General features: G+C 48.8%; 1 protein-coding gene across 1 annotated transcript in view; it reads left to right on the forward strand.

Annotated features, from left to right (window-relative positions):
* The first annotated feature begins 485 nt into the window (after positions 1-485).
* The window catches only part of GATA6 (GATA binding protein 6), a 30,554-nt gene continuing 16,546 nt past the window's right edge, over positions 486-14,493 (forward strand). Inside the window, exons 1-6 of the mRNA XM_055128412.1 lie at positions 486-552; positions 1,915-3,083; positions 7,613-7,779; positions 11,295-11,420; positions 12,450-12,537; positions 12,629-12,732. Coding sequence (XP_054984387.1) covers positions 1,952-3,083; positions 7,613-7,779; positions 11,295-11,420; positions 12,450-12,537; positions 12,629-12,732 — 1,617 coding nt within the window. The 5' untranslated portion in view covers positions 486-552; positions 1,915-1,951. The remainder of the gene's footprint in view (positions 553-1,914; positions 3,084-7,612; positions 7,780-11,294; positions 11,421-12,449; positions 12,538-12,628; positions 12,733-14,493) is intronic.

Below are 14,493 nucleotides of genomic sequence, written 5' to 3' on the forward strand. Positions count from 1 at the left end.
TCCGCAGGATGGGTGTGGGTCGCCAGCCAGGTCAGGCGTTCTGCCACCTCCGCCCCTCCCCCGGCGTCCCTGGGCCGGGCGCCCGGTGGATGGACTCTCCTCCCCAGCCCGTCCCCCCCTCCCGCCCGGACCGTCCTAGCGGCTCGGCCCACACCCGCGGGCTGCCTGGCGCTCATTGTCTGCCGGGGCGGCGCGCTCCCCTCCCCCACCCCGCCCGCCATCCCCTCCCCACCCTCTTTTCTCTCCTCCCCTCGCTCCCTCCTCCTCCTCTTCACCTCTAGCGCCCAGCTGCTCGCAGAGCGCAGTTCCGACCCACAGCCTGGCACCCTTCGGCGAGCGCTGTTTGTTTAGGGCTCGGTGAGTCCAATCAGGAGCGCAGGCTGCAGTTTTCCGGCGGAGCAGTAAGAGGCGCCTCCTCTCTCCTTTTTATTCACCAGCCGCGCCGCGCCGACCCCGGACTCGCGCTCGCTCGCCGGCGCCCTCGGCCTCTCCTCGCGTCCCGCAGCAGCACCCGCCGCCGCGGCCGTTCTCCATGCGCTGCGCCCACCCGAGGTTCGCCTGCTTCCTTCCCTTGCTCGGGCTCCTTTACTTTCTTCCCTTCCACCCCGCAACCAGTGGCGCGCCCCGTGGCCTTGTCTCGCCAGCTCCGGCCGGGCCGCGATCGGCTCCGAGCCGGACTGCTTTCTCCTCTCCGGGCCGGCTGTAGTAGCGGTTCCCAGGTTCCCGGGACGCTGCGGACCAACTTCTGGTATCTTTCCTCTCCCCGAAGCGCTTATCTGCGCTCAGCCTTATCTCCGGGTTATCTCGGCGCAAAGGGGCGGGAGTCAGGCGGGCAAAGAGACTTGATTTCTCGCTATCTAGCTCGGGTCTGTGTGTGGGCATTAATTTTAGTATGGTTATCTCCTATGAGCCGAAACGATTTGGAAAGGCAGCCTGGAAGAGGCCAGCCCCGGCAGCATTCGCCTCCCTTCCCCACCCCCTCTGAGTCTCCCTGTCATTCCTCCTGCCTTCCCATTTGGGGTGGCCTCGGCTCCGGGGCGGTCTCACGTCCCCCTCCCCTCCCCTTTGTGATCCCCCCCTCCTTTCCCCTGTGCTCCGCTCCACCCCGCGACGTCCGATTCCGGAACGATCTGGCCTTTCCAGGGCTTGGGGTGGGCCCACGCGCTGGTGGTTGCAGAGGCGAGCGGCGCCTAAGGTGCGCGGGGACGCGGGTGGGCGCGGGCGGCCGGCCCTGCCCGGAAGGTCCGAGCCCGCGGTCTAGGCGCCCCACCTTTCCCGGGCTGAGTTGCGCGTCCCTGGGACTCGTGTTGCGTTTCGTCAGCGCAAGTACGGGAAGCTCCGGGATAAGCCAGTCTGCGAGAACGCGGCGGTTTCGTTTTCGGGGGACAGGTTGCCTTTCCTGGCGCCCCTGGTTCTCGCGAACGCACCACCCATCGAAGCCTCTGGGCCGCTGGGGGGACCCGCGGGGAGGCGAGATGAGGCGCCGCAGAGGCGCTCAGCTAATTGCAAAGTTCTTCTGTGGGTCATCGCCCGGGCTGGAGGGAGTGGGGGGGGGGGGGGAACCGTGCTGTGAGGCGGAAGGAAAACCTCGGCCCGCCTCACGGTCACCTCGGAATCGGGCTCGTGCGCCGAGAAAGGATGCTGCAGGGCGGGTGGGCGGGGAGGGCATGGGGACCCCGCGGAGCGGCTGGAAGCGGAGGGCGGGGAGCCAGGTTCTTGGGGGTGGGGACCCAGGAGCAGCTACGTGGGTTGGGTCACCCTCCACCCCCCCGTATCTAGCCCCCGTGCCCAGGACTGAAGCGGGATCTTCCAGGAGTCGCGTCTGCTAGGAAAGGGGAGTGGGAGTGAGATGCGTCCAGTGTGCGCATGTGGTAACCCTTTTGTGTTTCTCCTGACCGCATCTCCCCACCCCAGGAACTAGAAGTCAGCTGCGAGCGGCGCCGGACCGTGGATGGCCTTGACTGACGGCGGCTGGTGCCTGTCGAAGCGCTTCGGGGCCGCGGGCACGGACGTCGGCGACTCCAGCGCCTTTCCTGAGCGGGACCCATCCACGCCTCCGTCCCCCATCTCGTCGTCGTCGTCGTCCTGCTGCTCCCGGGGCGGGGAGCGCGGCCCAGGCGGCGCCGGACCCTGCAGGACGCCGAAGCTCGACACGGAGGCCGCGGCGGGACCCCCGGCCCGCTCGCTGCTGCTCGGCCCCTACGCCTCACATCCCTTTGGGGCTCCGCACGGACCCTCTGCGCCCGGGGTCGCGGGCCCCGGGAGCGCTCTGTCGAGCTGGGAGGACTTGCTGCTCTTCACTGACCTCGACCAGGCCGCGACCGCCAGCAAGCTGCTGTGGTCGAGCCGCAGCGCCAAGCTGAGCCCGTTCGCGCCCGAGCAGCCCGAAGAGATGTACCAGACCCTCGCCGCGCTCTCCAGCCAGGGCCCGACCGCCTACGACGGCGCGCCCGGGGGCTTCGTGCACTCGGCGGCCGCCGCCGCCGCCGCCGCCGCCGCGGCCAGCTCGCCCGTCTACGTGCCCACGACGCGCGTGAGCTCCATGCTGTCGGGCCTGCCCTACCTGCAGGGCGCGGGCAGCGGCGCCGCCAACCACGCGGGCGGCGCGGCCGCGCACCCCGGCTGGCCGCAGGCGGCGGCCGACAGCCCCCCGTACGGCGGCGGCGGCGGCGGCGCGGCGGGCGGCGGCGCGGCGGGGCCGGGGGGCGCGGGCTCGGCCGCCGCGCACGTCTCGGCGCGCTTCCCCTACTCGCCCAGCCCGCCCATGGCCAACGGTGCGGCGCGGGAGGCGGCGGGCTACGCGGCGGCGGGCGGCGGGGCCGCGGCCGGGGTGAGCGGCGGCGCGGGCGGCGGCCTGGCCACCATGGGCGGCCGCGAGCACCAGTACAGCTCGCTGTCGACGGCGCGGCCGCTCAACGGGACGTACCACCACCACCACCACCACCACCCCAGCCCCTACGCGCCCTACGTGGGGCCGCCGCTGGCGCCCGCCTGGCCCGCCGGCCCCTTCGAGCCCCCGGTGCTGCACAGCCTCCAGAGTCGCGCCGGAGCCCCACTCCCCGTGCCGCGGGGCCCCAGCGCAGGTAAGGGCTGCCGCCGGGTGGGGCGCGGCGGGCGGGCTAGCTCGCCGCTCTTCTGGCTACCTTGAGGACTGCCGCCACCGCCCTTGCCCCGGGACGTTTGCGAAGCAGGGCGATCAGCCTTGGGGAGTGTGGGTGGGGTGCTACGCCTGCGACGGGACGCAGAGTGAAAGGAGGCTTGGCCCAGGAGAGGTGCCCGGGTGGGAAGTGACAGGGCCCGGGCTCTGGCGCAGGCCCTAAATGGGTACTGAGCGTGGGTGAGTGTGCAAGTTGCGGAGCATGTCGGGCACTTGGTTCACCCTCTCCTCAAATACACGCGCAGTCTCAGCCACCGTTAGTTCGTCAAAGGCGTCAGGAGTTAGTCGTGCGCGGTTTTCCAGGAGAACGTTGGAGAAGGGCCTAGGGGTCTGGTTGGCACAGTGGAGAAGGGCCTAGGGGTCTGGTTGGCACTTACCACTCCCCTGCGGGAGGAGAGGAAAGGCGGGAACCCCTGGATCGGGTGTTGTGACCCCAGACGGGACGCTGGTGGCCCTGCCTAACCCTAGGCAGCTGCGGTTCGGTGGAGGGGATTGGGCTTTCGCCCTTGCCTGCTGTAGATTGGATCCTACAGCACTCAAGTATCCTGGGACCCCATACTTGGTGTTTTCAGTTTCCAGTTTTATTCGTACTTTATTTCTAGAGTCAGGGCACAGGGCGCTTTGAGGTGAACTGGGAAAATACAAGCGCCAGCATACCTGGAAAATACTCCATTTTGGAAAGTGTTTTGTCCCCCTGGAGCAGGGAACTGCGAGTCTGCCCACGCACAGAGCTTCTTCCAGCCTTCTCTTTTTCTTTAACCTGACAGACTCCTAAGGTGAAGCACATTTTCAAATTCTGTGTGCTGGCTGCTTGAGGGAGTCTTAAGCAACAAAGGAGCAGGCGAATTCTTTACATTATCCTCATTGAAGATCCTGCTCTGAGGTCTGGGATTTTAATGACCCTGCATTGAGGGTCAGTGTCTTAGGGACCCTTATAGGTCAGGATAAAGCAAGGCATTTCCAACCATGTGCCTAAATAGAGGATGTGCTGGAGGTAGTCCTTATCCTCCACTGCATCTAACATCTTAGTCTTAAAATTCCCTCCTGTTCTCTGTGAATTTGGCCTCTGAGTATGAGTGCCTGTGACCATTTCTCCTCTCTGTGCTTGCAGACTGGGAAGTAGGCATTGCTTGCCCTGTGCTGTGCAGCTGGTCATTTTTCCAGATGCTTAGGGACTGGTTTGTCTTCTGGGAGCTGAGAGACTGGGAATCTTCAAAGCCTGGGGATGGACGGAAGTGGATCCTGGTTGTGGTGTGAGGCTTTTGGCAATCAGGAATTCCATAGGGACTCTGAAAGGTGTGTGTGTGTGTGTGTGTGTGTGTGTGTGTGTGTGTGTGTGTGTGTGTGTGTGTGTGTGTGAGAGAGAGAGAGAGAGAGAGAGAGAGAGAGAGAGAGAGAGAGAGAGAGTTTGATAGCGGTGGGACCAGGACTGCAGCTCTGCCTATTGGGGACACAGTTTGATTAGATAGCCATTTGACTAAGAGAAGAAAGTAGTACCTAAGGCCAGGAGAGATGGTACAGGAGAGAAGGCTTTTGCTTGGAATGAGACTGATGTTGGTTCCATCTCCAGCATGACCTGGAGTAATCCTGAGCACAGAACCAGGAATAAGTCCTGAGCACTACCGTTGGGGTGGTCCAAAAACCAAATCAAAATAATAATTTTTTTAAAAACCCAGAAGTAGTGGCTAAAACAGAACTGGAATCTTGAAATGTTTTTAAAGCAACAGGTTTTGTAAGGAAAGTCCTTGCAGATGCCGGGAGTGCAGTTAATTGAGTAAATTGCAGGCAGGTCACAAGTTTAATTTGCAATTTGAAAGCCTGTCCTTTCGTTTTTTTTTTTTTTTAACCTTTGGGTAGGACATGCAAAGTGACAGTGACAGTGACAAAACTCTTTTTAGGCTGTATTTTGTTTTGTCTTGTTTTTAATGCAAAGGAGTTGGGAAATTTGTGAAGAAAATGGTAGGTTACAGAGAATAAGCCTGTCTGGATTGGGGGAGGCAAACAACCTGAGGTTTCTTAGTTTTCACTGGTGCTCTCAAGCTAGAGACCTCGACCTACAACCCAGCCCCTGTCAGGATTCTGAGCTAGATGCCCAGTGTTTACACTTGATTTTTTTTATTTGGAATCATTTTGTTTCGTGGCTTTCTTTAGTTAATCTGAGCAAATCTAAGTGTTGCACTTTGGTGTACGGATAGCTAGGAATCCCTTTTCACGAACCTCCCCCGGTTTCGGTGGAGGTGAGCCCCAGATTCTCGTAGCCTTTCAGTCCCTAAGCTCTCACCAGTTTAAACTGCTGAACTGTGTTCATTTTCTGGATCCTGAGACATGGGCCTGCCTAGCCTTTCTTCCTAGTCATGTGAGGAAAAGAAAATGGTCATGAGCAAGGGTTTTTAAATGGTGAATGAACTATCAACCCGACACTGTAATATATTTTTAAAACAAGACTCTTAGTTTTTGGCAATTTTAGGATTATAGCTGCCTGGTAAGGGACTTCTAACACTTTTTTCCTCATCCAGAATATGACTGCGAGTTTCATTTTGGAGGTTTTCAGCTTGACTCCCTGGAGAGAGCAATGTTTTCTCCTGGAAGTCTTTATTGTTTCTGGCCAAGGGGACGGCCAGTCCCAGGGCTGGGTCCACCAGGGAATGCCCCACTCCTCCTTTGAGAGGGGCTCTGATAGGTAACATTTTAAAGTCAACAGCAAAGACAAATACCTTGTTTAACTTCAGCGTCCTTGAAGTCCTGAGCATTTACTGATGTCCGTAGTCAATAGTGGCTTTTTGCGCAGAGAAGAATAAATCTTTGTGATGTGTTGGAAGTCATTGTATACTTGTGACAACTTTGAATTTTAGTTGTGTTGGATGCTAATTTCTTTTACAGTAATTTCTGATGAGGAAGGAGAATTGTTTTCTATGATAAATAGTATTAATGAAATGGAGTCTTGGAGATCTACTTCACATTTAAATATCTTGACAACAGTTAATGGTAGACTGAATCTCTATGTGGCTAGGAAATGGCAAGAAATAAAAATGATTCTCAGGGGGCTGGAGAAATTGTACAATGGTAGGAGCATTTGCCTTGCACGCTGCGGCATACTTTGGATTGATCCCCGGCATCTTATATGGGCCCCTGAGCACCACAGGAGTAATTCCTGAGTGCAGAGTCAGGAGTAACCCCTAGGCATCGCTGGGTGTGGCCCCAAAACAAAACCAAACAAAAAAGAAAATCAGAAATGTAGGGATTTTGTACTTAATTTCAGAACATCAAACTGGAATATTTAAATCCTCTATAGTACAAATAATTTCAACCAGTTAATTATTTTTGAAGTCTAATTTAAACCGTTCCTGTTTGGAGATGGGGATGGGTCTCTGGTGGTAGAGAATATGTGGAAGACTGGGTTCTAGCCCTGGCTCGGCAAAAAAAAAAAAAAAGCATAAGAAAATAAACACAAATATTACTCATGCACACTTAACCAACTTAAGTAGAAGCATTGGAAATTACAATCAGTTACTCTTGAGTTTTAAAAAATATTCTCAGTTTAGGTTGTGAACTACACAGCAAATGTCATATAAGTTATTTAAATAGATTGCATAAATTGAAATTTTGATAGAAAATGGGAAATGGTTTTTATTTAGAAGTAGAGTTGTCTTTAAAAAAAATCTTGTTTGTGGAAATTTTACAGATAGAAACAGGCCCACATCAGAAATCAGTAGGAAGTCAGTTTTGGTTGTTTTGAGATGGAAATAAGACTTAGCATTTATCTCTGTGCTCCTTGGTGTCTTTTTATCTTGAGAGAACTGAGTTACTTTTTAATTAATTGACATGCGTTCCCAAGGACAACTTTATTATTTTAATTTGTGATTTTTATTGGGGGAAAGAATGAGTGTCAGATAAAGGAAATACTTTTAAAAAGATACTTGAAATCAGTGTCAGGGAGGCAGCTACACGTGTCCCAGGATATTTGCGGCTGGAGGTTGGCGGGGTGGGTGTCAGAGTGATCAGCGTTAATATTGTAGAGCTTGCTGGGTTTTGGCATGTGGCATCCTGTGATTATGATGGATTTCAGTTTTGAAAAGCTTGGGAACAGCCGGAAAGGAGGAGTTGGGAAGCACACCGACCTCCCCAAAGCTCTTCTCATCTCAACTCGGAGGTCCTAGTAAGCAGAAGGCGCATAATTTGGGCTCTACTTCGAGCTCCGTCTCCGACTTCATTGGGGTTTATTTTAGGGGATAGGATGGGTACGCAGGTACGCAGAAGTATTGGTTTGCAGATCTTTAGTGACGTTAATAACTTTATTTTGGCTTGGCGGCTCAAGGGCGAGATGCGTCCCGGAGGACGCATGCGGGGAAGCCGGGAACCGCGGTCCTGGGGTCCTGGGGTGGCTTTCCGGGTGGCTGCGGGGAGGGGCGCGCGCGGCGCGGTCGCTTCTAGCCTCTCATCGCTCTCTTGTCCTAGATCTGCTGGAGGACCTGCCCGAGAGTCGCGAGTGCGTGAACTGTGGCTCCATCCAGACGCCGCTGTGGCGGCGGGACGGCACCGGCCACTACCTGTGCAACGCCTGCGGTCTCTACAGCAAGATGAATGGCCTTAGCAGGCCCCTCATAAAGCCGCAGAAGCGCGTGGTGAGTCTGACGCTCCGGGCCCACCCTCCGCGCTGCCCCTGGCTGAGCAGAGACCAGGGCGCACGGGCTCAGCGCTGGGCGTTCACGCCTATGTTCCCGGGGCCATCCGACCACGCCACCGAGTCCCCGCGGGCGCCCAAGTGCAAGTCATCCCGAAACTTGCAGTCCGGGGAACCCAGGCAGCCTGTCTCCGTGTTTATTTATATATAGGGAATGACGTCCGTCCAGAAAAACAGGAAGGTGTACAGTGCCACTGTCCTTTCAAAGAATCTATACTTATCTCTAGATGTCCTTGTCAGAGCACTGAAATAGCTTTGGAAGGATGCCGGAAAATTAGGAATGATGGTAAACTCAGGGAGGAAAACGGTCTAGCTAATCAAGTGGAGAAATGAGATGAGTTTGTTGTTTGTTTGTTTGTTTGTGTGACCTTGGCCTGGCTTGGATTTTAATCCTCGATAAACCATGCTTCTTCCTCCCAAGTCAGGAGGACAGCTAACTCCCCAATGATCTTTTTGCTTCCCACATTAATACTCTGGGCTCCTTTTATTCTGTCCCTTCTGGCTGTGGGTGCTTCTGCTTCCTCTCCCAGACGGGGTTAGCCCCGGATTCCATACCTCTTGGGTTGCCCTTGAGTCTTCTAGAATTTGTTTACTCTAACCTTTGTTATTTTGAAATCTCACGGTTCAGAGAGCGATGTGAGACCTGTGGGTGGGGGTGGGGGTGAGAATACAGCGTGTGTTCTCAAGTGGAGGATTTCACCAATCCCCACATTATGTTTTAAAGTACAGGAATTCTGATTTTCTTAAGGCATTAGCCTCCTTGTAATTGTTATGTGTATTTTAGGAGAGGCTATTCATTGCAGTGGATTGGAGATTAATCACCAACGTTCATTGTAAGGCTAACATTTGTTTAGCCAAGCACCCGTACTCTAATACCTTTTAGAATAAAATATTATATAGTTAGATGCCAGACATCTTAAGTATCTAAGTAATTTATTTAATTGTTAGACTCTAATTAGCAGGAACAAATGCTACACACATTGTTTGTGTTAAATAGATTAGAATGAAATTGCATCACAATGTAAGTCTGACACCTTAAAGAGAAGCAATTAGTTTTATGGTTGTTTTGTTTTTAATGCATTTAAAATAAAATGGCCGGGGTTAATTTAATGAGCATAAACTTGTTACAACCTCCTGCAGTTTAAAGTTTTCTTCAAAGGGTAGGACATCCTTAACTTAGAGCGATGTGAGACCTGTGGGTGGGTCTCACATCCCTATGTTTTCATTTTTCTTAGATGGATCAAATTAATAGAAAAGGCAATGTCAAGAAAGTATTCCAAGGCAGTTCCTTGTTTTCATGTATTATCCAATATATGAACAGTAATAAAACTTTTTTTTTTTGAATGGCACATTGAACTTAAAATGAGCTGAATTTGGAAATGTAATATTTTCTCGATTGAGGGAAAAACTGATAGAATAGTAGCCTTTTTGGTTTCAGTTGCCATTATAAATTTGATCTACAATTACCCACATTTAGATAAAGCCATGTTTTTGTGCACTTAACAGGGGAAAAAAAAAGCAAGGCAGGGTGGGGAGGGGGTGGGGGTACCACCAATTTTTAACATTGCTGAATCAACTAGATTTCCTTCTGGCAGGTGTCTTGGCAGTAACCAAGGTCAACCAATATATGCTTTGTAAATGGGTTATAAATGATATCAATTGAAGGGTGTGTCTATCAATTAGTTCAACCTTATGGGCTTCTTATTTATGGTTTTGATGGATTTAGCTTAGTTCTCAGAGTATTGAACCCAAGTTTGTTTAGCCAGCAGTGCAGAACCAATCACTGAGAATGTGAAGTTGTAATACTCTGCAAAATAAGAGATTTATGGTGTAACTTGAATTCCTTGTCAGTGATGAATATAACTGAGATCACTTGTTACAAGGAACTTTTATAACCTATTCACCTTCATTTCACATGTTTATGGGCACTGACTTCACTTATGATCTGCAGTTGGCAGTCATAAAGCTCTTTGTTATAATGGTAAATTCTGATAACGAGTTTGCTTCGCATTGGCTCCAAATTCCAGTGGAAACTGTCATAAATGACCTGTTTATAAAACCAACCTTCCTGCCCCATGTTTACTGATTTCACAGTTATGAAGAGAAAGAAGTGTTCTAGATTATTTTATAACCATAAAATGAAAAGAAATTCAGGATCTTGTTTTCATTTTAGCAGTAGCCATCATTTCCCTAATAACATTGTTAGCCAGAAATACCGTTTCAACCCAAAGTCAATTGATTCTTAGCACTGACTTCTTAGAAGTATTGTCATTGTCATGCTAAAAGGTGTGCCAGTGCCTCTTGGTTTTTATTACTTGTCTGTAAAAAACAAATGCCAAAGTAATACAACAGGATGTGAAATGTTAATGCAAAATTAGTTATCTTTTGAATTTGCCAGCAGTTTGATTTTTAAAAATGCGTAATTCTCTCTGCTGTTTAAGATAAGTTCAGCTTATTTTTTGTTATTCATTCTTTACAACTTCTTTACTTAAATTAATTGGCACAACTAACTTCCCAGATTCTGGAACTTTCATCTTGCTTTCGTCCCTGGATTCCCCTTATAACTTTTTTTAAGTATTGCTTATTTAGGTAATTTAAAAAGAAATTTATATTTGTTGTTCTGGGAGGGAATTTATTTTTTAAAAATTCACGATACACAGAGAAAAAATAAATGATCTTTTAAGGATGTTACAGGACCCAGGGATATGGCTCAATTCCCAGCACCTACAAAAAAAATTCTATTCAAGCATAAAGAGAACATGGAAATGGGAATCGGGAATCAGAGTGTTAGTGCCATACAAAAGGCATTTTCTGGGGCTGGAGTGATAGTACAGTGATTAGGCATTTGCCTTGCACACAGCCAACCCGGGTTCGATTCCCAGCATCCTATATGGGTCCCCTGAGCACTGCCAGGGGTGGTTCCTGAGTACAGAGCATCGAAAGAAATTGTGTATCGTTTGTAAAATGGATAATGCAAATATTCAGGTAGCAGATGATAATGTTACTTACAAAATTATTAAAATAATTCTTTGTGAAAATTTGATACATTTTCCAAGTTCTAATTTTGTTATAGGCCCTCTCAAGTTTTTAGTTTTTTTCTACAAAGAGCTGGGAGTTTATCCAGTTTTGAGTGAGGTGGAGACTGCTCAGAGTCCCTTACTGCCCGTTGGCAAGCCGATTGCTCCTACGAATCTCAGGTCTGACCACCTGAGTGGAGTTAAAGGCCATCATTATGACTGCTGCCCAATTATTTTATAATCTAGAGTAATTTACTGAGCAGATAAACACACATTTAGGAGCTTGAGCATACCATGTGAAACTCTAGGAGTTTGCACTTCAATTTTTTTCCGTTAGGGAACTTTTCTTTTTAACTAGGTAGATGCTTGTTGGTGTCAGGGACATAACTTACTCATGTTCATAAACATAAAACAATTTGTTTCTGTGCTTCATTTCTAGCCTTCCTCCCGGAGGCTTGGATTGTCCTGTGCCAACTGTCACACCACAACCACCACCTTGTGGCGCAGGAACGCTGAGGGTGAACCCGTGTGTAATGCTTGTGGACTCTACATGAAGCTCCATGGGGTGCGTCTGCAATTCGTGAAGCTAGGTCGCCATTAATGATAATATAGATATCTTCCTACTAGAAAGAAGCAAGCAAAATGCTGCCAGTGTCATAAATGTTCAGACATCTATTTTAAGACAGCCCATTTCTATTTGTTTTTATTTTTATTTTTTATATATTTTGGGGGTACACTTTGCAATGCTTATGGACTACTTCAGGCTCAGTGTTCTGGACTTGATCCTGTTGGTTCTTGGGTGACTAAGCAGTGCTGGGATGGAATTTATCAAGTCTCTTGCATGCATTAGTTGTTAGAACCAGGTCCTGGACCAACACTTAGTTGTATTTTTACTTTTTATTTAAAGCACTGTGATTTACACAGTTATTCTTAGTTGAGTTTCACAAATACAGTGTTTCAAAACCAATCCCACCACCAGTGTCGACTTCCTTCCTATAGTATCCCCATGTTCCCTCTCACCCCATTGCAAGTTTTTAGATATATGAAATGTGGCCCTCCTAGATATACTGTTCAGCCAATGGTAAAATTTTTAAATTTAATTAAAATGTGAGAAATGCATTTTAGAGTGAATAACATAGTAATAATCTTTTTTAAAAAACTGTGCTTAAAGGAACCAGAGATCGTACAGACAGGGGGTTAGGCATATTCTTAGCTTGCCGCTGGCCCTGCTTCACTCCTGGACCCCTTGTTTCCCTAAACATCCATTGTGTGGACTTGGGGCAACTAAGCACCACTTTGGTGCCCAGATAGGCCATGGTACCACAGTGCCTGAGCAGCACTACATCCTGGGGCCCTACACCTAGGCTGAGAACCACAGGCAGTGACCCCTGAGGTCCACTTGGCATCCCAAATTAAGACAGGTACATGTCAGAGGATGAGAGCATATGATCTCTCTGTTAAAAAAAAAAAAAGTATGTGTCAAGTTCACGGTATTTTTAAATAAGAGCTTTTGATACCATTACTGAGGCTTCAAAGTTTGTATTTTTTTCAGCGTATTTAATAAACTCACAGCTTATGAAATTTTTTTTTGTAGGTGCCTAGACCACTTGCAATGAAAAAAGAGGGAATTCAAACCAGGAAACGAAAACCTAAGAACATAAATAAGTCAAAGACTTGCTCTGGTAAATAATATTGAAATGTATTTGATTGTAAGGTTCTTATCAACCATAGCAGTGGAGTGTATATTTATGAGGTTAATTTTGATTGTTGCAGGTAATAGCAATAATTCCGTTCCTATGACTCCAACTTCCACCTCTTCTAACTCTGATGATTGCAGCAAAAATACTTCCCCTACAACACAACCTACAGCCTCAGGGGTAAGTGTTAAAACACTCTATACTTTTACTGTGCTACTGGGTTGCTCTATTATCTCAAATTTTATCTTATCTGGCAGTACAATAATCTAAACCTACTGTTGAGTTTAGTTAAGGGATAGCTTTTTAGAGGAAATGACATTTAAATGTCAACAAAATAACAAACTTAACTATGTTACAAACCTTAATTAGGACTTATTTGGGGGTTAGAGGCACAGCCAGCAGTGTTGGGAATGAGGTATTATGCCCAGTTCATTGCTGGAGGTTCCTCCAGGAGGTGCCAGAATTAAACCTGAGCCTCCATCCCTTTATATTACCTTTCCAGGTCAAGCTTCATGTCATTTTTTTTTTTAGTGTGTGTGTGTGTGTGTGTGTGTGTGTGTGTGTGTGTGTGTGCGTGCCAAGATTCAAGTCTTTTTTTTTTTCTTTTTTCTTTCACACATGACAATGCACCGGGATTACTCCTGGCTCTGCATTCATGAATCACCCTGGTGGTGCTCAGAGGACCATATGGGATGCTGGGAATTGAACCCGGGTCGGCCGCGTGCAAGGCAAATGCCCTACCCACTGTGCTATTGCTCCAGCCCGCAATTCAAGTCATTTTTAATGGTGAAATTAAACCAAGACAAGGCAAAAAAGTTTAGTTTTAGATGTTTTAAATTGTTTCCAGGTTTGTATCTAAATTGGTATATGTGTATTTGCAAAAAAGAATGTAGATCAGAAAAACTGCCAGTTCACTGGCTTCACTACACTGGTACCCAGGGCATTTAAATTACTTATAGCAACTTCTCCTTTCCCCTTCCTCTCTTCTGCCCTTTCTTCTCCTTCCCTTCTCTCCTCTCTTCTACCTACCTACTCCAATCATAGCTCATCACAGCATAATCTGTGCTGTTCTATCACCAATCTTCACCCAGCTATCTTGCTAGGATTCCCTGCTTCCTCAAATGTCCTTCTATTGTTTATTTCAGGCTTATTTCTGTGAACAGTGTGGTTTGGAGTCATTCCTGCCTCTCATCTGAGGTCATGGAATGGTATTTTTGATAATCTAAGAACTAGTTTCTGTAAAACTGTGATTTAAATTTTACCTGGAATGTTCTCTGAAAAATGAGTAGGCCTCAATCTACACCAGGGATTGTTCTTTTTTCACTTCCACCCCTTATTGCCTGAAAATTTCACATATCCTGGGTATATTAGATACATAACTGATAAACAGTTAATTTTAAAACATTTTTGAGATTTTTTTTGTGGCCCCCAACTTAAGAAGCTAGGACCTAGTTATGGTAGATAGGGAGTGAGGATTGAGGGTCCAAGGGAACTTTATCATCAGCCTAGATAGGAGCAGGGTGACGTTTTGGTCACGTTTTGGTCATGCTGTGGCTGTTTTAGGGAAGAAGCACCAGCATTAAAGTACATGTTTTCCTTACTAACTGTTTTCGAGGGGCTGACAAGGGTAGAGTACTTGCCTTGCAAAAGTCCTAGCTGGGTTTGACTCCCTCATCACCCCAGATGATCCCTCAGCATTCCTGAGTGCAGAGCCAGGAGTAAGCCCTGAGCACTTATAGGTGTGGTTCGAAGAAACAAAAAAGGCAAAAAAAAAATTTCTGCATTTAGTTTTGCCCTGTTTGGGGTACTTTAAAATTCTGCAAATTCCTGGACCCCACCCTGGATTTTCTGAGTCTGAGTCCTTGGGGGTGGGGCTTAGAAATGTGACTTTGTAAACAGGTGCCAGGATCAGGTGAGCTGGAAACTCCTGCCTGTAGGAGT

Source organism: Sorex araneus, chromosome 2 (assembly GCF_027595985.1).
Source record: "Sorex araneus isolate mSorAra2 chromosome 2, mSorAra2.pri, whole genome shotgun sequence".
Taxonomy (NCBI): Eukaryota; Metazoa; Chordata; class Mammalia; order Eulipotyphla; family Soricidae; genus Sorex; species Sorex araneus.